The 23,626-nt window shown below is 42.0% G+C and overlaps 1 protein-coding gene across 1 annotated transcript in view; it reads right to left on the reverse strand.

Moving 5' to 3' along the window:
- Window positions 1-21,578, reverse strand: part of LOC104157843 (protein unc-13 homolog B-like) — a gene marked incomplete at its 5' end in the record, with an annotated part of 186,843 nt that extends 165,265 nt beyond the window's left edge. The window contains 6 exons of the mRNA XM_009695336.1: window positions 1,365-1,422; window positions 4,582-4,652; window positions 13,166-13,289; window positions 14,291-14,408; window positions 19,307-19,406; window positions 21,549-21,578. Of these exons, the coding sequence (XP_009693638.1) occupies window positions 1,365-1,422; window positions 4,582-4,652; window positions 13,166-13,289; window positions 14,291-14,408; window positions 19,307-19,406; window positions 21,549-21,578 (501 nt within the window). The remainder of the gene's footprint in view (window positions 1-1,364; window positions 1,423-4,581; window positions 4,653-13,165; window positions 13,290-14,290; window positions 14,409-19,306; window positions 19,407-21,548) is intronic.
- Between the last annotated feature and the right edge of the window lie 2,048 nt (window positions 21,579-23,626).

Below are 23,626 nucleotides of genomic sequence, written 5' to 3' on the forward strand. Positions count from 1 at the left end.
CCCATACTTAGAAGAGTCAATCAAACCAGCCTCTTTCAAACAAAAGCAAAGTCCAGGGCACATAGCTAGGAAAGTAATTTCAGCAAACAACACATTCCTTTCTTGGACACTTCACATCAGACTTTGGCTTTGATCTTTTGACACTAGGAGTTTTGCAAACTATGCTAGTATATCACAGTGAAATACAAGTTTCTCCAACATTTCTTATTTGTAGGCTTTACAAATCAATTGTACCCATCTGACTACTCAAAAACAAACAAAAATTGCTTTATTCTTTACATACACTCTTTTTAAAAAAAGGGAGGACACGTTTGGCGTAACCTGTGGTACCACTGCTGGAATATTTTCCAATAGCTTTGCACATGTTCCAGCTACACAGCACATTCAGATTTCCTAGGCAATTGGTTAATGTCCATGTTTTGTTGAAGATAGTTTTAAGACAACATAATAACAGTATACAGATAAATTAATTCTACCAAAAAAAGGTAAATAGTAATTAACATATCCTAATGTTAACAGTTTTGTAAAGATCCTACAATCAGCCTAATGGATAAACAGCCTGTAAAGTGTAACACCCATGTCTTATAGGATTTGAAGTAGAGGATAAAAGATTTGTTTAAATTATGAGACTTGAATTTTATTAATGTTGTTGCCAAAAGTAGATAAGACATTCATAAGAGACATTGTTGAGCTTTCATGTATTGTACGTTAAAAGCAGCTTCAGAAATCTAATTTTGCAGACCATCAGATACAGTATGTCCTAGGTTATTTTTCCATTCATGTTTTCAGAAGCATAAAAAATGCAAGATGAGATAAGAAGAAATTAGTAAAAATATTTTTTATCCGTCAACACCACAGTGAAAAGTAATATCAAAGAAATTAGGCATCACGTACATAAACTTGTGGTGCACTTTAAAAGGCTACCAGCAGAACCTGTCTCTATCTACTCTCTTCCTCTTAAAATTTCATTAAAAAGCAATAAAAATAATACTCAAAACACGACATTTAAAGATAACATAGCCTGGCTTAGTTATACGAAAAAACTTACAATTTTCTTACTTGCGTCGATATTACAAGTCTGACAACCTAGGTGACTTTGAACACATTTTGTATTCCTATTGCACATGAAGACACAAACAGGTTAAAGACTCAACACCTGATTTCACTTTCTAGCAGCAGAAGCTTTAGACCAACATTTTGAGGGCACAGTTTTTCATAACTGACAAAAGTTACTTCACAGAGATTTAAGTAATTTTAACAAGAAAATATTGTTCAGATGTACCATTGTTTGATAACAATCAGTGAAGGAAATAAAGTACACTGAAAGAGTAAAAAATACTGAGAAGAAATAAAGTCTAACTTACAACACTGGGAGGCAGCACTGGGCAATGGTTTCTTGTGGACTTCCTCCTGAAAGGAATACTAAAGGAGAAAAACAAAAAGAAGGAACACAGACCGGTAAGAAAGCAAATGGTAACTTTATGAAACAGCTTTCTGAATACAACATGCCACACTTAAGAGAAAACATCCCTGGTAGTATCAAAGCATAAATATTCTCCTTAGTATCCATATTCAAACACACTCCCAGACATGTCCTCTTTTTTCACACCAAAACCAGGTGTGTTAAAAAGGGCACATCTGGTTAAGGTGCAGTCTGCTTTACTACAAGCATAGGCCCTGTTCTCAACTGTGAGACCTCAAATTAGACTTCTAGAAGATCTGACTCTCCACACCACAATGTCACTGTGACGGGGAGCTCAGAACTGAGTATAAGCCTGTTTACTTTCAGACACTCAGGCATGGCTTCAACAGTTCAAAACTCATGTGGGCTCACAGCAACACTGCAGTACGAGATCGAAGTGGTCAGATCTTTAGTGTGCCGGGCAGGGCAGTAACACAGTTTGCCCAGCCAACACTTACAAACTCTCCTGTGATCCACTGTACTTTCAAAGTGAAGAATTCTTCATCTCATTTAATACTAAATTAGGGAATATAGAGATATTTCAATTAGCCAGATTTGACTTTTTACAAAGCTGTTTGTTACAGCATCAAAGTGTTGCCTAGTGAAATGCTAGTGGTTTTATTTTGTTATTCTCCTCTGTTTCGTATCATACAGAGATATGAGAAAATTAGGAAAATTGAGGGAAATAATGAGAAAAGTCTTTGCTAGGAAAAAAAGTCTGATGACAAAGGAAGCGGCAACCTTAGCAACCTGGTGCTGCAATCTGTCCAAAACAGGGCCACCTGACAGCCTTTCCTTGGATTTTGTAAGGTTTAACGACCAGTTCATTACATGGAAGGTGACAACCTGCGGACTTCCGCTGTGGCTATCTTCCATTCTGTGCTATTTAAACTGTGCAACTGATCCTGAAAGGTGGTTAGTCTTATCATCTGCAAACTGCCAACTCACTGAGTTAATCAGGATTGTGAAAACAAGAACTGCTGGATCTCAGAGCACTGACTAGTTGACAAACTGGTGAAGGGAAGTCTGTGATGAGCAATTTCAGCAGCACAAGACAGCAATGGATTCTGAATTATTACACTCAGAGATCCAAAAACGGCAGTAGTTTGTTCTTTTTAAGGCATCAGCCCAACGGCTATCAGTAGTTCCAAAAAGAAAATTGAATATTAAGTTTTGTAGGAATAGAGACTGGAAAGCATTTTTATAATACCATATAAATTCCAAATGAACCTACTTCTTGAATACTGCCATGCAACTTTAGTCTGTTCATCCATTGTCTCAAGTGGAGACAGCTGAACTTAATACACAGAAAAGAAGAAAAAGGCACAAAGTTATCCTGTACTAAATACCACAATGCAGACTAGGACTGTACAGCCCAAAAGCCATGCAAGAAGGTGAGGCCTGTAAAGCTGAGTGGTACAGAGTGGATGAATGAGAATTTGAATTTCTGCAAATAAACCTGCCTCCAGTTGGTTTCACAACATAGCGTTTGTTTGCCCAGGGCAAGTAAGATATTTCTTCAGGCAACACACAATTAAGGTGCTGAATTCCTTTGCTACAACATAACTGACCTGGGTGCATTCAAAAGGCAACTGACATCCACAGAAGAAAAATCCATTGAGTGTTGTTAAATGCAAAGATACTGCCTCTGGCTCTGGAAGTTCCTGAGCTACAAGTTGCTGCAAATTAGGGGAATATGCAAGGAATATATCATCCCCACTCTGGGTTGCTGTCAGACATGGGATAAGATTAACCTTAGGTCAGGCCCTGTACAGGTGTTCTTACATTTTTTTCATTTTCTCACTGGTGACAGGGAACATCCATAATAAATTTGAGATTGTTAGGTTACAGAGATATGATTTTGTTACTAGTATTTGATAAAAGCATGCACTTAGTATGCAGGTGGATGGCACTCCAGGGAAAGGGAAGTCTCACAAAGCTCAGGGTATCTTTCAGCAAGTACCAGTTCAGTGGAGCACTAGAGGGCACCTATGCTTCACTGAAGTACCTGGCACAGACTGCTGCTACAGTTCCACAGGAGCAGGGAGGCACCACAGCACTACCACTGACAGACCAAATCACAGACTGAGCTTCTCATCAAGTCCAAGAGGTTCTCAAACTTCTAGGAAGGCAGGAGAGGTTGCCCTCAACCAGTTAAGGTTTTATCCACCCAAATACTGGTCTGTCCTCAGTCAAAAAAACCCCACCTTATTTTTCTTCATCTGCACAATAAACCATATGACTCACACAAGAAGCAGAAAAGAACAGATGATAGATGTCAGAACAAAAACCTCCTAAAGTCACTGGCAGAACATTTTGCAAGTTATCTTGCTATGGAAAGGTACCCATCAAGAGTTTAAGCAAGCACCATGTTTCTGCTCAACGATGTTGGCATGGACATGTGGTTTTGTTTGGGTTTTTGTTGTTGTTTTTTTGGTTTTGTTTTTTTAAGGCTAAACTTCTGGTACAGGCATTAATATGTCAAATCTTATTTTTCAAACAGTATGAACTGTAAAGAAAAGTTTTAATCATGTAACAGCATCTCAAAAAAAAAAACAAACCATTGTGACTTTTAGTTTACAGCTGTTCAGCCAACTAGACACTAGAAAAAACAGGAAACCAAAGCCATAGCTAGCAGGTACTATAATACAACAATCATATAAATTGAGCCATTAACAACTGCATTAGGACAAAAGCTAACAGCTCCAACAGTCCTCAGTTCCAAAAAAGATGCAGTATCTTGCCTTGTCTTCTTCCCAGAAACAGCCAACTGCAAAAATGCCCTTTTTTACTTGATTTCACAAATGAAGAGAACCTACCACAGCTTGTCAAAAACAGTTTCACCCTCTTCTGAGGTAAAGTATGGTATTATCTTTCCTTTGAGTGTATGTGCATCCACAGAACAGTTCTCACTGTTCAAAACTTCCAGCATGTAGAAAAATATTGCTTTCGTTAATATTAACGGCACACTTGAGAAAATAGTTCTGTAAACAGTTCATGGAAGACTTGTAAATGAGGAACATGTAGCAGTTACCTTAATCACTGGGATCCAATACAAAGAATAAAAGCAAGTTATAAGGCATTCAGGGCTACATTCATCTTTCAATTTAGATATTTACCTCATCATCTCCCAGTGAATTTATTTGTTCTAATTTTCTGGTCCAGTATCTGGCCTCTTCTTCAGGGATATCTATTCCAAAAGAATAAGTCACATCATCTTATTAACTGGGTAAATTTGCATTTATCACCAGCAGCATTAAAACAGGGAGGGTATTCCAAGCTCACACCACAAAAAAAGCCCCACACTTAATTTTCAAGTAATAGTACTGTCTTAAGCTAGCACTCAGGTAGAAAATCAACATTGTAAATAGTAACACAGTTCAAAGGCTTGCTTTCTTGTTTAAAACTGATGAACAAAACACACACTGCACAAAGGTAGGAAAGAGTAAGACAGACTGGTTCAGATTTAATTCAAGTATTAGATTTAAGAAGAGCCATTTCACAATGATACTAATACACTTGCTATATGCTTGATAACACATAGCAAGATCAAGACCCTCTTCTGGAGGCTTTTATAACCTCAAGAGAACAAGGGCTCCTTTTGAATAGCACATCTTACTTATGAACCTGGTGTACCACAAATTAAGTGTCAAAAGATAAATAGTCTCTTGTTTTCCTTTGCAGGTAATAAGCCAAATCTTTTGAGGTAATGAACAGTGTTAGATGCAGTCATATTCACATGAAAGCACATTTCTATTTTTACATCACATTGCAACTTCATTGTGAAATGAATCACAACAACTCTTTTACCTTCTAGAAGATTTACCAAGTTGATGACTTCATCATCATTATCAGCATTATCATCTTTATTTTGGTAACTATTTTCTATTTCACATTTTGAAGTAATACAGTGTCCTAATGGTTTGAAGGGAACACAGACTTCTGCCACTCAAAATTTTATCTCAAGTGCACCCATGGAGGTGCAGATGAATTGCTGTGAAAAGCTTAACACAAGGCAAGTTAGGTACAAAATGTGCTTGTGGAAAAGAGCAAGAGGTGCACAGCAATATAAATAACCCACTGAAAGAAAAATCATCAGTCAGGCTCTCAATCCAGGAGAATTAGGTAAATTATTTAGGGATGGGGGGTGTAAAATCATTGGAAAGAGGGAAAAAAATTGGGGTTGATTTTTTTTTTTAAATGCACTCAACATCCCCCTAACTGTAATGACTTCTGAATTTTGGATATTCATGGCCTGAAACTGCACAAAGAAACTTCAGAGCTCACACAGGAAGGAAATGGAGGGACTGCTCCAGCTAGACACCACCAACCCTGCAAGCTGACAAATGAGGATGAGCATAATACCAGTTCGGCTAGTTTTCCCGTCTCTTGTAACTCTGCACTCAGGTGCCTCACTAGGAGCCAGGAAGTCTACATCTAACAAGTTTGTTTCCCTGCAACGAACTGTACCGTACGAACACAGCCTCAATGATATGCTAAGCTATGCACTGGCAAGAGTGGGAGAAGCAGGCTAGGATGGTCCCCTGATGAAAAGGTCGTTCTAAAAGTTACATCCACTCTCACTCCTGAGAGAAAGAAGAAAAAGCTTTATTGGCAGGTGGGCATTTAATTGAGACTTACGATGCCTTCAGAAAGGACTAAGTATTGCTTTCTTCTTATAATTAAAGGGGATATCTGTCCTACATGTGTCCTCTCTCAGCCACACAAACCATTATCTTGTGAAGCCAGTGATCCCAAAACATCTGGAGATAATAGCGTCCAGCATACTAGAAGTCAAACCACTTTCAACAAGAACAAGGAACATGCTAGATTTAGCGGAATTTGAAGTTTCAGAAGAAAGTATTTCCTTGGCCTATGAATCAATGTCTACATCTTTGTAACAGAAACACCACTGTATTTTTACGCAACTAGTCTCACCCAGACAAGGGGTATAAAACAGGTCCCACTTGAGAAAGTTTTAGGGAACTGGAAACTGGCTCTAGAAAACCTGCATTAAGTAGAAAAAAAGACAACCTCTTTCTCTTTGCTTGAAGGAAGACCAAATTTATTTCAACCATAATACACAGAGCCAGTCATTCTTTCTGATGTACAGCACATCGCTTTTTTTTGTTACATGCAATTAGAAAACAAGGCAAGGGAAACATTAGAGAGTCTTCCACAACTACTGGAGTTGTAAAAAAACATGCATGCTTTTGATCATCAGAGCTGTGGATCACAGCTGCACAGATTTATTAGATGAGCTCAGCACAAATTAGGGATGGCATTCAAAAGAAATCTGGACAGGATTGATCTAGAAAGACGGTATCAATTAACTGAAGTGCTATCAGCATACAACCTGATGACAGGTAGGAGGACAAATTCCAACAAGGAACTGAAGCAATCCAAACATTAAAGCAAAGCCCACAAAATTTTGTCTTTGAAAGCCATCACTTCACTAAAAGAGGAAGAAAAACTCATGAACTGAGGACTAAAGGTCAGAATTAAAACAACTCAACTCTGGAGCCCAAAATCAAGACCAAAGAGATCTAGGAGGGATGAAGCAGTCAATTACCATCAACACTGCAAAAACTGCAGCTGTCTCGGTGTAGGCTTCAATGTTTTCCCATAGACCATGGTTTAGCAGAATGCCCAGGCATCAAGAAGCACCACGTGTCTCTTGGATTTATTGTTCCTATCTTGTATCCAAGCTGCCCATTTCATAAACAGAGTTATCAGATTTTTACTCCAGGATTGCTGTTTCTTATGCAAGTCAGAGATAAAAATCTGCTACTGCCTAGATATTGGCTGCTTTAAGGACATCTTGATATTGGAGAAACTCTTGTGATCAATACTAATGGCAGTACAGTCGCTGCACAGCAAACCTTAAACATGAAGCAAACAGCCTATGAAGTTGAGTCAAGTTACCTGCTCAGAAGAAGAAATGCCCACTGAGACAGAATTCTCAAGTTTTTGAGGAAGAAGTTTATAACTATTTTCTAGTTTCACCATCCATTTGTCTCAACTCAGTCAGCCATTGGGTTGAAGGTGGTTCCTCAGAATGCAGAGAATGGAAATCCCTAGTGCAGAGATCACAGAGTGACTGCTTGTAAGGCCACATCCACTGGCCAGGTCCTGCATCACTGCTCAGCTTTGATTGCAAGTTACTCTGCTATATTAACTTTTGCTTGTAAGATAAAAAGCTGAACTAGTCCAAACAGGGGCCATCTGATTCCAGCTCAGGACTCTGCTGACATCATCCTTGGTAAACAAGAAGTGCAAGGCCATACGTCAGTGAACAAAACTGCTGAACAAGAACAGAGAGGAGATGGGCAGACATGTTCACTAGCTTTTGGGGCTTCTTAATTTGACACCAACACGGAAATGTTGCAAGCTTTACCGTCCTTGCTCCTACTGCCATATTCAGCTCGAAAGCGAATGCCCTGTCTTCTCTGGGTTCCCAGTGCCAGAGACCAGTGAGATCTGGTTGATCCCTAAGGGAGGTGAAGCAAGGGAGACCCCATGGCTGGCAACGCAGGCAACTTGCCAGCCATGGCTCTGTCCTACAACACCTGAGCAAGGTGAGCAGGGCAGGCCCAGAGATCATGACCAGGTTCAACCAGGAGCCCAGATTAGCAAGGAAGTCCACGGTGATAAGGCAGGTCTGAGGTCAAGCCAGGAAGTCAGTTCACATCTGGGCCTGAATCTATGGGGTCCATAAGCAGACACAGACATGCATAAGGGGGTCCATAAGCAGCACACTCTATGGCTGAGGTGGAGGATCAGTCAGAACTGAAGGCTCAGAGCTGAGCAGAAGTGGGACTCCTGGGTTAATGAGCAGGGGGTGTGGGTGGAGGTCCCAGGTGAGGCTGCTCAGGGCAATTAAGACTTACCAGTGCACCCAAGGCCCTGACACCTGGGTACACTGCACCACCACAGAAACAGGGACACAGCACTACAGAGACTTATCAGATTGAGGAATGAATTGGAGGAGATTTGCTGCATCTATACAGATCACTTCACTCACAGTTAGACCTTCTCAGGTACCTAAACATGACAGTATTCCTACTTAGAGATCTCTAACTTGGCAACAACCAGGAGTTTCAGCCCGAAAGCTTTTCTTCACCTCAGGCTTGGTGGTCCTTGCTCTACTCCCTGCACATCACCTTGTGCCACCTGAATTTTTCCCAAGTAGCAAGTCCTGGGCTGGGGCACACCCGAGGTTGGTAAGAGTGAGAAGCAGCACTGGATGTAAAAGTGATATCCCTTCTCTCCCCCTTTCCTACAAGCCTTCACTTGGCTTCCTCTCTTCCCAGCCCCAATTTCTTCCCTTTCCAGAGGTACAGGAATCTTCAAAAGTTCTCACTGAAATAACTTCACACAGCTGAGCATTTCTCTTTCTGTACAGTTCACAAGCCAATAAAACAACAAAGCACATTTACTCCACCTGATAGATGGATGCAGATCAGCATGCCCCCAGCCTGGGAGTGGTGAGAACACGAAAAGCATTTTCACTCCAATTATCTACTAGAAACAGCCTGGCACAGACCCAAACTGCTATAGTTTGGGAGCCAAAAGCATTTTGAGTGCTCCATCCTGTGAGGGACTTGCACATAGCCACTGCACTTCTAAAAAAGGGGGACAGAGTAAAATAGCTTTTAAACAGCACAGTTTTACACTTGAAAAGCAGCATCTTGGAAAGTCTGTGCCAGTACATATTCACTACATCAAGACAGTAATAGCAAGACTGTTTTCTCCCTACCAGCAAATTTTCTAAACCAACCAAGAAGAAACGCCATCTCCCTTCCTTGATATGGCTGTCTTGTTCCTGAGAAGAAACAGATATGATCACTGGAGAAAGCTGCTCCAGGCTGTCTTCGTTAACAACTGCTTCCTCCCATCAAGAAGGCAGTTTACTGCCATTTTAAAGAGACTACCAAGCATAAAAATGCTTTGCACCATCGGGGTTAATATCAGCTCTCACTAACACTTCATACTTCAAATGCTCATGCTTTGCTGCACTTTTATAGAAGAGGATTTTCAGTCATTCTGTTTCTGCAAGATTGAACACTTAAGAACATACGGCTGGCAGAGCACATGAGATGACAGTCTGGTCCCCAGCACCGCAGTCCATCATACACAGATGCTCACCGCAGAAGGGCCCATGGATCTGCTCTCTCTCCTATATAGCACAAACTAATGTCACACTAGCATTGTGATCAGTAGTGTTGTAAGAGCTGCATCTGGAACACGCAATGGGACACATGGGGGATATATCAAGGCCACCATAGATGTTCTTTGTCCCATTAGAAAACTGAGTATTAACAAAGTTTAACTCCCAGATGACCTCAGGAAAGGCTGTTTTATATCACCAGGAGCAGAGACTACAACTTTCAACAGCCTCTGTTAGGATATGATTGCTTCCCAACTCCAAGCCTGGTTAACACTTAAAAAAAAAAAACAAAAAAAACAAAAAAAAAAACGACCACAGTCTAAGTTGCCTTCACCATGTACTACCACTAGCAGCATTAGCACATTCTGTGTTTATTTCAGCTTTAGCTGTTGCCATTCTCCAGAGTACCAGGAGAAGACATACCATGGAGGAAGAATCCTGAACACATCAGGTAGACAGAGAAGCGGCAAACTACTTTGGGATAAATATAGTGCAAACAACAAACCAGTTTCTAAACCTCTTTGCACGTACAATTATGTTTTACACCAAGGACTTCAGCTTTTCTGGTTTTCAAATGCATTTATTCTTTTTTACAATCCCACCTAAATACTATGAAACATTTTAAATACACAGATTGAATAACCTGGGGTACTGCATCTGTGTGCATCAACTAACCTCAAAGAAACAAGAGCAGCCAGAAGTGATAGGAACAGCACAGAAGCAAAGTCAAACAGAACACATTATTTTTTTAAAGCTGCTATCTCAGACAGCTGTATTTTACCAGACTTGGACAGCAGCACAAGCTGTACATGTGCACACATATCGCTCTGGTTCTCGTGTATCTACAATAGCCAGGAGATCTTCACCTGGGAAACAAAATGTGATACACAATATTCCTAAGCGTCACTCCAATCATGCCGTTATTAGAACGTTACCTCTACAGCAACAGAGCTGCCAACTTTAGAACTTCCACAGCAGATCAGTGATCCATTTAGTTCTCTGTGTATGTTGAAAGCAGCAGTTCCCAGCTCTTATGACAACATAGTCTTAACATGTGGGGCACTAAGAGTCCATACTACTACCCTCCACTTAAAGGGAGGCTGACCTGCAAATCACTCAGGAGAGATGCAGAGGCAGTGCTGTAGGCTGAGCTACCTCCATGCATCCCTCCAAGTCTCACAGTACCGCAAGGGCAGGTAGACAGAGCCTAATCCATCTTGCAGGGTCTTTATCCTAGAGGTGATGGCAGGAGACGTTCAGTCATGGTGTGAAGGGAAGCACTGCTGGAGAAGGTGATACAGGTAGATGCTACCTTCTAGAGGAATATCCCACAGTCTTAGTGCCTACCGCTTTTCAACCTGCTTCTGACCTTCCCCTGGCAGGACAGACTGAAAATGGAGAAGATCCAAGAAAATCTGCAGCACTCTTCAAGTGAAGAGCAGCAGAAGCCTTGAAAGAGCTAACTAATGCACCCCTTTTTTCCTGGACATTATGAAACACCAGACAGGCAGACAACTTTTCACACTCTAAAATAAAAACCCTTCAATACAGCAGTGTAGAGTTCCTGTGATTTCAGTATTTGGCATAGTAAGCAAAAAAATAAATAGAATATGCTTTAAATGATTGTGTTAAAAACAGAAAAGTCACAAAAAGCTTGTAATTTACTTAACGTTTTCAGTTTTCTGCATGAAATCCTACTTCTCAGAATTCTGTGTTCTGTAGAACATCATATGTTTTAGAATAATAGTTTAAAAAAACCCAAAACAAAGAGTCCTATGTTTTGGGTATAGTAGTAAGGAGAAAACATACTATTACTTGAAATATGTTTTCTTTCTTAAATCCAGGTCCTCTAACACATACTGGTTTACAGGGAGTTTGTTTTGCTATACTTAAAAAAAAAAAAATTTACAAAATGTAATGCATTCCAAAACATGAATTGTAGAAGAAAGCAAATTCTCTTTTGGATACTCTCTGAATACACACAATTAGATCAGAACTTCATTTTCTTTCAAAGCAGAGACAGTTTACAAGCAACTATGTCAGGATGAACCTAGATGAGATGATAGCGGCTGCAAGCCTTGTCCTCAGCTATGTGTGCTGTGTATTCTCCCTCCCAGAAGCCTAAACACTCGCCCCCAAAGAACCAACGTTTCACCTCACAAGGAAATCAAGTGAGTTGTTCCTCCTCTTACATAACAAGCAATTTCAGTAATAAACTTCCCCCTGACAGGGTGACAGCAGCAGTGAATCACCAGAACATTTTCAGGAGGAAGCGGGATGGCTCCAGACCAACATCAGACAGCTTAGCTGTCAAGACAGTTGAGGTGTCAGATACCTTTTCCCCATTACACACTGGACAGTAGTTAAAGAGCAGTGCCTGTTACATCTCCAAGGCTATCCACACCACTGCATTCACCCTGAATTGCACCATCCAGTGGGCTCGGCACTCAAAACAGTACACTCAGAGCAGAACATACAATTTGTATTGATTGCAGTGCTGCAGGGCCAAAGCCTGAATCCTCCCTTGCACCCGGAAGGGAGGTATAAGACTAATAGATGACCTAACTTTTTTCCACAGCAGATGGCCATCCTGACAGTTGCTGGCCAAATGCCAGTGGGTGCACAAATGCTCCACCAGTGCTTACAGCATGATACAAATTGCTCACGCTGGCAGGGGCTTGGCAGTAAAAAACAAGCAACAGGCAAGAGGGGAAGAGATGAGCCTTGCAATGAGAGAGATCTTCGAAACACTTCAATGCCCAATGAAGAACAAAAAAATACCACAAGCCCCAAAAACATCATCTCTGTTCCCGGTCCCAAGAGTCAGTAAGAGCTGGAAAGAGAAGCTATGTAACCTTGGAGGCATTCTAGCTAAGGCCTTACTTTTGGGGTTTGTTTATTTGTTTTGGGGTTGTTGGGTTTTTTTGTTTGTTTGTTGGGTTTTAACTAAAATAAAATTTTTAAAAAATAATCACACACAACTTTACTTGAGAGGAGTTTGCTCCAATTAGCTACTTTTCCACATCCTGTACTTTTCCACCATAAGTACTTGTGAGAAAAGCAGTTCTTATAACACCAAGTTATTTATACACTCTGCTAATGACAGTGTTCAGGAGCACCAAGAATTAATGTTTCACCAACTGAACTCCATGCTTCTAACAAGGTTTAAGTGCACCTACCACAGAACAGCTCTAACAACGCACTTGACCTCTTCTAGAGCCAAATTTGTCTAGATACAAAGAAGTGAATGTTCCAGGCTCAGGAACAAAATGTCTGACTGCACAATCCTGAAATAGTATTAATAGTTTCTTAAAGTGCTGTTAGTTTAAACATTCCAGTACTCCCAGACCTTCAAACCTTCCCTGTTTATTCTGATTTTGTTAAAGACAAACAAGAAATGAACACCAGCAATTTGATCTGGACTGAACTATTTTGACTAACTGAGAATAAGCACAACTTGATTATAAAACTCAAGTTGCTCCCACTTTCTCTCCACTGTAAGCACCTTGGGTAAGTTATTGAAATACACTCACCAAAAGGTAATTCAAATCTTGTGTCCAGCAAAATTTTATGAGGAGTCGGGTTTTTGGTTCCACAGATTTCATCATGTTTCATTACAACTTCTGCCTCCAGCGTAGACCACTCCCCAGGACCTTCCTGTGAATCACAAGACACAGGTGAAGTTTCAAGTCTGGCAGGTCCTTATGCAGCGACTCTGGCATATTTGCTAAGATAAAAGACTCCAGGAAGAGCCTTAAAGTATTATGAAGGCCCGGTACCCGATTTCAACATCAAATGACATCCGTTCGGCACATGCTGGTACCTTTTCTTCCAAATCTCAAATACCTTTACCAAGACAAGCAGCAAAATGCCTCCTAGCAGAACTACTGCCTTCTCAGTGGAACTGCAAAGGAAAGTCCTCAAAGGTAGGCACCAAGGAGTGCCTGGAGAGCCAGAGGAACTGACCACCAGCTAGACCTTACTGCCACATTGCTGCACATCGCATCTTTTATAGAAAATAGAAGCTCTCTCTCCCTGCTCAAATTCAATAATCTTTTAAATAAATGCCCTGAAATGTGAGGTAAAAAAACCAAACATGCCCTCCTTAGCTGCAAGAACCACCAAATTCAGTAGTTAGGGCAGTTACAGACATTGGCAAATCCCATTTCCCACTTTTTTCCCTTCATATTAGCACCACTAGATACCCCTCAACACTGCAACCAGAAGCTTTAAGAAGATGATGTAGCCATGCTCTGGGCCTACCTCAAAGGCCAGCTTGTCTATTATCAAGGCACCCTTGGTCTTTAGCAGAAACTCACAGAAATCTGAGCATCAGACTAAGCAGTCAGTTCTTAAGAATTCAGCCACTTGACAATTGTATGTATTCCTTAACAGATTAAGAACTGTTTTTTGAGTCCACGTGAGTGAAACGACACCAAAGACCCCTACTTAAGCTCAGTTTTGGTCTCACTATCTGCAGCTGCCTTCAAAAAACAACTGTGTCATGCCAATAGTCCTTTCCCCTCAGCCAGCCCTCCTTACTTTGCCAGTGGAAGTTTTGCTGAGGAGCACAGTCCTGGGCTGCACCAGGCCAGATTTGTAACACATTAACTATAAACATTGGAGCTGTCAAAATAAAGTTTCTGTGTCAGCTTAACCTCATCAGATTGGTGAATGGCCTTCAGAGCAATCCACACAGTCCCAACCAGGGTGTCCCAGATCAGTCCTTTGTTCCATACTTCAACAATTAGGCCAAGGTCCAGCCGACTGATCTCACTGCAAGAAAAGAAAAGGCAGCACAGGTAAGAAGAAAGCACAATACAATCTAATCAGCTCTGGGGTCCCCAACAGCAGAAGGACATGGACCTGTTGGAGTGAGTCCAGAGGAGGCCACAAAGACGATCCAAGGGCTGGAGCACCTCTCCTGTGAGGACAGGCTGAAAGAGTTGGGGTTGTTCAGCCTGAAGAAGAGAAGGCTCCAGGAAGATCTTAGAGCAGCCTTCCAGTACCTGAAGGGGCCTACAAGAAAGCTGGGGAGGGACTTTTTACAAGGGCCTGTAGTGACAGGACAAAGGGCAATGGCTTTAAACTGGAAGAGGGAAGATCTAGGTTAGATATTAGGAAGAAATTCTTCACTGTCAGGGTGGTGAGGCCCTGGCACAGGTTGCCCAGAGGAGCTGTGGATGCCCCATCCCTGGAAGTGTTCAAGGCCAGGTTGGATGGGGCTTTGAGCAACCTGGTCTGGTGGAAGGTGTGCCCATGGCAGGGGGGCTGGGACTAGATGGTCTTTAAGGTCCCTTCCAATCAACCCAACCAATCATATGATTCTATAATTCTGCTTTAGGTTCTGCATTACCACCATGATTATACCAGTGAACTCTTTCCACACAGCTGTGTCAAGCTACAGAGAGCTTCTGGAAGTGTGTGGTCGAGGTGGCTCATATGCACAGGGAACACTAGTTTCTAATGACTGATTTCTCACAGTTTAAAGCTAACTGCCCAAAGACTGCAAACTAAAACCCTGAAATACATCATGCATGGACTGCCAGTTGGGAACTTGTTTCTGCAGCTATGTACACAGGAGGAAGAAGTGTATCTTGGGCCAAAACCTAGAGGTGAGCTGTTCTTTGTCATCAGGCACCCCATTTCTAACAAAATGGGTGTCTCCTTTTACTTGGCAGCACAGCAACACAACTGTACTCTGGCAGGTCCAAACATGCTAATACTTATCCATGAGTGGAGCTGCCACACGGCAAAAGTAACAGTCCCAAACCCAGCATAGCTGCATCAGCAGCACTACCCATTGCTCAGAGCTATGTTGCACCCCTTCTGCCCCAGCACCAGCTTCTTTCTCTGCGTGACACTGCAAGGCTTTGAGTCATGCGAATCTCTGGCAGCAAGCAGCAATACAGCCACACGACCACCGAGTGCTCAGTTCTTGGAAATATTTATCTGAAGGTTTCCATTAACATCTTCCCTCTCAGTAAGGAAAAGATGCATGACAAATTCACTTCTTCCCAATGCTTCATAGCATTTATGCCTCCCTCTTCCATGCTGGTTTATAATGTGCCTACTTAAGAACAGCCTGAATGCTGGTAAAAACAACAAAGTAGAGAAGAATCCTGAGCAGTCTGTTGATATGCAACTGTCTCACACTTATCACGAAGCAAAGCTATTGTTCTTACTTCTTCGAGCTTGGGACTTCCCTTTAGTGCAATTCCCTGAAGTAGGTATCCTTGACACACAGTGCTGCTGCCTGCTGTCCTTCTGTCCAAATGTATTGACATTAAATTTAATAAGAGAATTTAAAGGCATATTAGTCGCTGATTTCTACAGACTGCCATCATGGCAAAAAAAAAAAAAAGAACTGATTCAAATCCCAGCATCTGTTTGAGCTTTACCTCAGACACTTCTTACAACTTTAAAAGAGAATGTTGTATCTACAAGGTTCAAGACAAAGCCTACAGCTACAGCAGAGCACATTAATATCTATTTTAAACCCAAGTGCTTCTGTTCTTGTTTAAGACACAGGAATGTCCAGTACTTGCATGACTCAGTCTACATAGTTCAAAATCAAGCTCTTCAACAGGCTTCTTACAAGTTTACTGCTAGCATCTTGAAATTGAGTCCCCAGCTCCCTCTGTTATGGATATGGCTACTCAATACGGCCAAACTAACAACTAGCCACCTGCACCATCACTGCTCTACCCTCCCACTGCTTGCCTCTTGGAAGATGATATTTATCTGATTGCACAAACTTGTAATAACAGAAACAACTGATTTTCTGCTGGCTGGATCAGTGTGAGGCCAGAAAGGGATGGGAAGAGATACTCTATTTCAGGCACGCTGTAAAACCATGTTCTTCGCTTCAACATACATAGACAGACCAAGGCATTGATGATATGACATTCAGCAGGTTTCTGTACAGAACTCCACAGGACAAGTCATCAGATAAGAATAAAAAATAAAAAGATTTTCAGCACAGTGGCTTTGATTGCCTTTGTGTCTCCCTTTCTCCACCTTCTGGTTAGATGCAGAATAGCTTCAAAGAACAAAAGAGCTGAGATTGGAATTTGGTGTCCCTCCCTTTCCACACGCACATAGAATTTAAATGAAAGATGCTTCTAACAACTTCAACACCGATTTAATCATCATGTTCTAAACATCAGTTTGCTTTTTCACTCAAGAGGTGCTCGCTGCAAATATGCAGTCCTTTTAAAGCTGCTTCAAAATTAGATGTCCCCAAGGAACACATTAAAGTGCTTTACTGGTCTGTTAAATAAACAAATCTCAAACAACCCTAAAGCCCCAAGTTCTGAAGCGTTATGTCTCACAACGACTTTGGAAGCAAAAACAATAAAGACAGATAGAAAGCATTTTCTTGGTTGTAGTCTATTCTTCTACTATGCCTCATAAAAAAAGGTAAATACACAGAAGATAAAAGCATTTTCCATCTGGGAAAAACTACTGTGTTCAATAACCTTCTCCAACTCCAGAAAGAAAAAGAGCAAGCCAGTGAATAGTAATATTGGAATATCAGTGTTATTTCTCCTGGGATAAGTTAATATACACAGGATCATGCAAAACACCTTCCCTGCCACATGCAATATTTTTGTTATAAAAAAACCACATCAGAACAACTGTCTGTTGCCTGGCTAAAGCAGGGGTGATAATGGCAATGTAGTTCAGCTAATATTCTCCTTTGATATCCCCTAGCAACTAATTATGGAGCGGCACAGTGACCTTACAGCATGCTAGCTAAGCTCCCAGCTGATATCAAAAAGCAGTTCCAGGAGCTGTTTGAGGGGAAAGAGGAGGAGCAACCGTGAGAGCCATCATCCAACACAAACAAGTGCCATTCTTAAATAACCAGTGAGCAGCCTTCTCTGTAGTTGGTCATATTTAAAGCTAGTTCCTGTCCACAGGATGAGCACAAATCACAGGAAAAATGAGTTAGTAGTCTGGGTATGGGCATGTGATATGGCAGACAGGTACAATTCCCTGCTCCAGCCTTAACCCAGTCCTGCATGGTTTACATCAGTGATAGCCACAGCCTCTGTCTGACTAGGAACTGCAGAGCTGAGAAGATGGTGGCATTCAGGAGCACACATTTCGCCAGATGCCAAAGGACCTGTCCATGCAGAAGCACACACCTTATGTGCTGCTCCAAAAGCAGAACGCCACCAAAAAAGGGAGATGGGAGCACAGCTACGATGGCAACACCATGTTGACACAGGTGAACTCCTCAACCAGGGGCAAAAGCTTCCAACTTTCAGCAGAGGAGAACCAACTCCTGCTGGATTGGGAAACGTACTCACAAAATCCCATGTAGGTCTCTTCCTATGGATAGTATGTAAACACCTCAGATGCATGCAAAACCAGCAGCACTAGCTTTGACTCCATAAGATGAACACAACATCATTCCCCTCATAAAACCAGTGTTCATGCCAAGTTCAGAGAAAAGCACTTGAGAGTCCAGGATTTAGTAATTTCATTCATTTTATCTTATAAAGCTATAGAAATAGAAGCAGATGCAATACATCAACTAGTCATTTATCCACCAGCAAAAAAACCACCATTCTAAAAGACACTGGGAAATCCCTAGCTATGTGCTAGGACTACCAAGACTACAGCAAATCAGAAGTGCCAACTGCACCAGAAACCCTGGGAGAGCTGGAACTGGTTCTGCTCCTCATAGCAGGGACTGGCAGCCCCTAAAACTGCAGCAAGGGAGCTAGAAAACATATTCATAGGCACCAGGCCAACAATGAAACATGTTGAAAACATCAACACATAAGAGCAGCTCCCACACTGAGGTAACCGGGATCACCGTGCGAAGGCCCGGAGTGCACTAACAACAGCCTTTAATTGCCCTGACCAGCCTCATCAGTGGCCTCCACCCACATCCTCTTCCTATGGCCCAGGAGCTCCATTTAAGCTCAGCTACTGGCCTTCAGTACTTGCCTAAGCTTGTCTCCAGCTTAGCCACATCTATGCCCATCCCTGGCCACAGACCCCATCAATCCAGGCTCAACCCACAGACTGACTTCCCAGCTCAACCTCAGACTTGCCTTGTCACTATGGTCCTGACAATTGCTGGACTATGTCTGACCCTGATTATTGTTACCAGACACAACTCTGAGCCTGACTTGCTAACCTGCACTCCCAGCTTGACCTTGGACCTGCCTCATTACTATGAACTTGTCTGATGACCCGATCTCTCAGCAGACACTGGCCTGATCCTTAGGCCTGTCCAGCTTGTGCTGCTCAGGTACTGAGGGACTGGGCCCTGGCTGGTGAGGACCTTGCCCCAACAGCCATCCTACCACACTCTTGCTTCTGGCTCCCTGTCCATGCAGGAGCAGCCGGCCCTCACTGCACCTCGACACACAGGCCTAAGAACAGGAATCCAGACAACCTGATACTATTAAAGGACACAGGCTACTCCAGTCAGCCCGCAGCACCATCAGAGACAATCTCCCAACACACATCTCCTTCAGCACAGGTCAGTGTGTGCAACAGAAAAGCAAATGATTTAGGTCATCACCAGGCTTGCGCATTTTACCTACTTAAGGACTCCAATTTATACAACACAATAGCAGCTCCATATAAACGTCAGTGCTGTGGAAGGACTCAAACACAAGCACCTCATCATTATGCAACACCATACTTACAACATGAAGTCCTGTTCCCAGCAGGGTTGGTCACCTCGCACAGCTACTGTCGTGCTCTTCACATTTTGCACTTTCAGGGTTACATATGTATTGAATTTATCTGGGGAACGAGAGGCAAAAAGTTTTCTCCTTCAGTATACCCTTTCACCACATAAGCGCAACATGTCAAGGTTTTCAGTCTGTACATTGCAACCCAAGGGAACCCAAACCAAAAAGCTCACGTGGGAAGACATCACTGGGTTAAGCAGCCAAATGTTCAAGATGTTTTTCACCTGACATCAGATTTTCAACCACAGTTTTTTTAGAGATTCATACACAAACATTAAAAAAGGCAAAAACCAGGCAACTAAGCACTTGCATTAAATCAGGGACAAAGCAAGAATGTAAAATCCTGAAGAATATAGACAACTGTGTGTAAGATGCTGTTACTGAAATGCAGATGACAGGAAGAAGAGAAATTCTGAAGGAATAGGGCCTGTCATGCAGACTATGCAGAGCAAAAAATAAACTTGCAAAACACACAGGCAAGAAGCCGTTGGGCTGATCGTATCATCTTTTCCCTTCAGACCTAATTGCTCTCCTAGTTCCAACCTGGTTTTCCACCCATGAATCTACAAAAAACTTTACAGTGCAGTCAGCAGCAGAAGGAAAAATAGTGATCTATGCTAAATGTGCTAAAACTGGTCTGTATTGCTTAAAACAGCTGACCTAGAAGAACCACATTATACTCATATTTTGACAACACAGGCTTTGTTTACATGTTTTGCTTTTTATTTTAAATCTGAAGAAAAAGCCTGGAACAACTTTTTTCCTAGTTGTTGCTACCTCTTTGCTAATAAAACCAAAAGCAGCCAAGCACAGACACACAGAAAGTTTGAAGATCAGCATCTGAGAGTGAACAAACTCTCTTTTAAGGGGAGTTGCCACCTCAGACCTATCTATCAGTTTCATCAAGCCTGGAACAAGACAAATGCTAAGTAGCTAGAAAGCAGCATACGTATGTTAATACTTCAACACTCTGCTGCATCTATTCCCAGCATAAGTTAGATCACAATCCATTTTGATACTGTCAAAATACGCATGCATCACTGCTGTGGACTACTATAGCATGTCCCAGCACCTAGCTTCAAATATGCCAACAGAAAGGGAGGAAAGGGAAACTACATGATCCAGAAGCTCAGGAAGAAGTGGAGATGACTGAAAGTCAGATGCCCTCATTATCTAGCTACATCACCTGCATCCTCCTGGGACACTGGTCTTGTCAGTGAAACTACATGCTTCAGCTGAGTTAAACCTAGACTAAACTAGACTACACTACCTGTGAGCAGGCATCTTGATTAGACAAAGGATAAAGTACACACTATCTCCCCTCCAGTCTGGGTACCCAGCTTTCCTTTCCTGGAAATTCAAGATTGGTGCATACACAAATCTTGATCTGACATGGGGTATGGACAAAGAGACTTGGGAAGCTTTCCCCTATAACCCGAGGATGGCTATATCAAGAAAATAAAGCTGAACAAATATGTCATGAATACAGCTGTGCAACTGTTTTGGATTTAAACACATGAATAGGTGTTATTCCAGAAGCAAACTGTTTATTCTTTTGTAAAGTGTAATCAAATTTCATTCAATAAACATATTTTCCTGCTAAGGTATTCCTTGCTAGCTACTGAACCCCAGCGAAATAGTTGCCTAGACTGTAAATTCTGGGTGTCACCACCTGTTTGTTTTTATTTTATTATGCAGATATAAAACCTATCGTATGGAATATCAATCCCAAGCACAGCCATTATGCTGTGCCACTTAGGAGAATGAATCACTTCTGCGGTACCATCCAGCAATCCTGATCAGGATCGAGGAGGCACTGAATCAATCCAGACAGGCACACACCAGTTCTGCTAGGTGGACATTTTCGGATCCTGCTTTTAAGGGACAGAGGAAGGATGAAATTAAAGAGCAGGGTGGGGTGGGAACTGGTGACAGAAAAGGAACATCCTTCCCTGTCCATCACCTGTTCAGGTCAAGTGAGCAGGTGGAGGTTTCTTAGCACTGTGACACCAGGTCACAGGTGCAAGCTTTCTACTAACTCAGGTTGCCTGGAATCTCAGGTGGCTTTTGTCACTCCTAAGGAGAACATGGAGGAGCCAAGAGGAGGCAGATGAACAGTGGAGGGAACAGCATGAGCAAGTGTGAGAGAGCAGGTGTTACCATTGCTGCGAACAAGCAGTAGAGCGTGGCTTACCTGGTGGTCCTTGGAGTTTAGCTTTTTTTACTGTAAAGAGAAAAAAGGAAGAGAAAAAAAAAATAGGCTGTTAGTGATTTTGTCCTGCTACAGTTTCATTTGAGTCACAGGGCTTCCCATTAATTGGGCAACATCCCTAGTAGAGGCCTGGTAGATGGAAAGCTGCACTCATTTTAACAGTTTAACAGATCCAGAGAGAAAACCTCGTCTGTACCCCATGTCACCTCCCTAAATTGATACATTCAAAAATAATGTAAGATTCGTATTTGGAAAGTAATGTGATATAGCTAAAGCAAAGCAATTTCAAAACCAGTCCTTTGCAATCAGAAGTTACTGCTGCTTAGCAAGATGTCTTTTCATACCCCCTCACTTACAAAGTTACAGACACTGTAAAAGAAATAAACATTTCTTTATAAACAAAGAATCTCTCCTAACAGTGCAGAGCAGACTTTCAACCACAACTTGAAAATAATCAAGCCTGAAGACTAGCTCTATAGTACGACATCTATAAATCAAATTAACCCCCTATGTCAAACAAGCAGTAGTCTAAACTCAAATGTCACTTTTCCGAGCTCTCCTCTGTTAATTTAATTCCAGAAGAGTATTTATCAAAAACAATGGTTAAAACATAAACCAGCACTGGCTCTTATCTCACCAGATGGAGAAGGTCGTTGTCTACCTTGGGGAGATTTTGTTTACATTTCTCTTTTGCAAGCTCATATCTTCTCTAAGTATAAGCACTAAGAGAAGACATCTCTAGGCTTTAGCTAGTTTTCCCAGTGGAAAACTAACATTAAGAAGAAAACACATGTAACAAGCTAGGAAGCAAGACACACCAGAGAGCCAAAAGATTTAAAGACTGGTGTAGCTAAGTTTCCTCCAGAAAACAGAGCAACCAACACTTAACTAAAGGCTCACAGAGTCTAACTTCCAAGATAAATGTTGTAGAAAGGAACATTAAAAAATAAAATAAAATAGTGTCCATTACACAGTTACATGTACAGAGCTGCAATGGAGTGTGATGCTGGAGAACACCCTTGCAATTTGAGGAATTCTCCTTTACAAGCATTTACAGTCCAGGTGAATGTTTGCATGAAGAAAATGCTGTACCAGGTGTAGTGTGAGACAGATGCATGTCCAACAGAAGTTAGAAGAGCTGTAGTTTTTACCTAGACTGCCAAGGCCCATGAGACTTTAGGTCCAAAATAAACAGGCTCATCTTCTCCTCGGTTCAAGGCCTGAAGCATTCCTGATGCTAAACCTAATGGTGCAGGCAAGTCATACAATGGTGGGAGGCCAGTGTTCCTGCTAACTGAAGGTGCAGATTCCTTTTTAACCTCTAAATCAATTGGTCTGTTTAACCACTGAGAAACAGGTAGGGCAATCTACCCACTTCCAGGTGCCTTTGGATACCACACAAAAGCAGGCATTTCATTAAATACTGGAGTGGGCAGACACCAGCTTATCTCTGATCCTCCCCTCTCCCCGTCTTTGCAAGAGGCAGGAGACAAAGAAACAAGTGCATGTGCTTGAAGGAAGGAAAAAAGGAGAAAGAGGGCAGGAGATGCATCATAAGCTTCCACTGGTCTCTCTCCCTGTTTGTAACAAGCTCGATTGCTATTAGCAGGGAAGCAGAGGCAATCCCAGTGTGGAAATTTGGTATTATTTGTCAAAAAAGCAGCCAGAGAGGGCCAATTGCTCCTAGACACAGAGAGGAGATGCTGTCTCTGCAGCAAGAGACATGGAAACTAAGAGACAGATGCTGTCTGTACATTGTGATCTCAACCTCTTAATATTTAGAGGTTCATTTGATGAACAGCAGCAAACCCTGCGCTGCCTTGGCATGCTGAAAAGGGTACCTGTGTGGGGCTCCAGCAAGACCTGTCTCAGGGCTCACAGCAACAGGGATATCCTGGGGCAGCAGCGAGGCTAAATGAAGATCATGAGGCTGCTATGGACCCACAGAACAAAAATGGAGTCTTGTATCTTTAGGAACTACCAGGAACGAACCCCATGCCTCCTAGACAACCCGCACGTAACAAATGACACCTTTAGCTGCAGAAGGATGGCTCATAAAT

Source organism: Cariama cristata, unplaced genomic scaffold (assembly GCF_000690535.1).
Source record: "Cariama cristata isolate BGI_N322 unplaced genomic scaffold, ASM69053v1 scaffold32130, whole genome shotgun sequence".
Taxonomy (NCBI): Eukaryota; Metazoa; Chordata; class Aves; order Cariamiformes; family Cariamidae; genus Cariama; species Cariama cristata.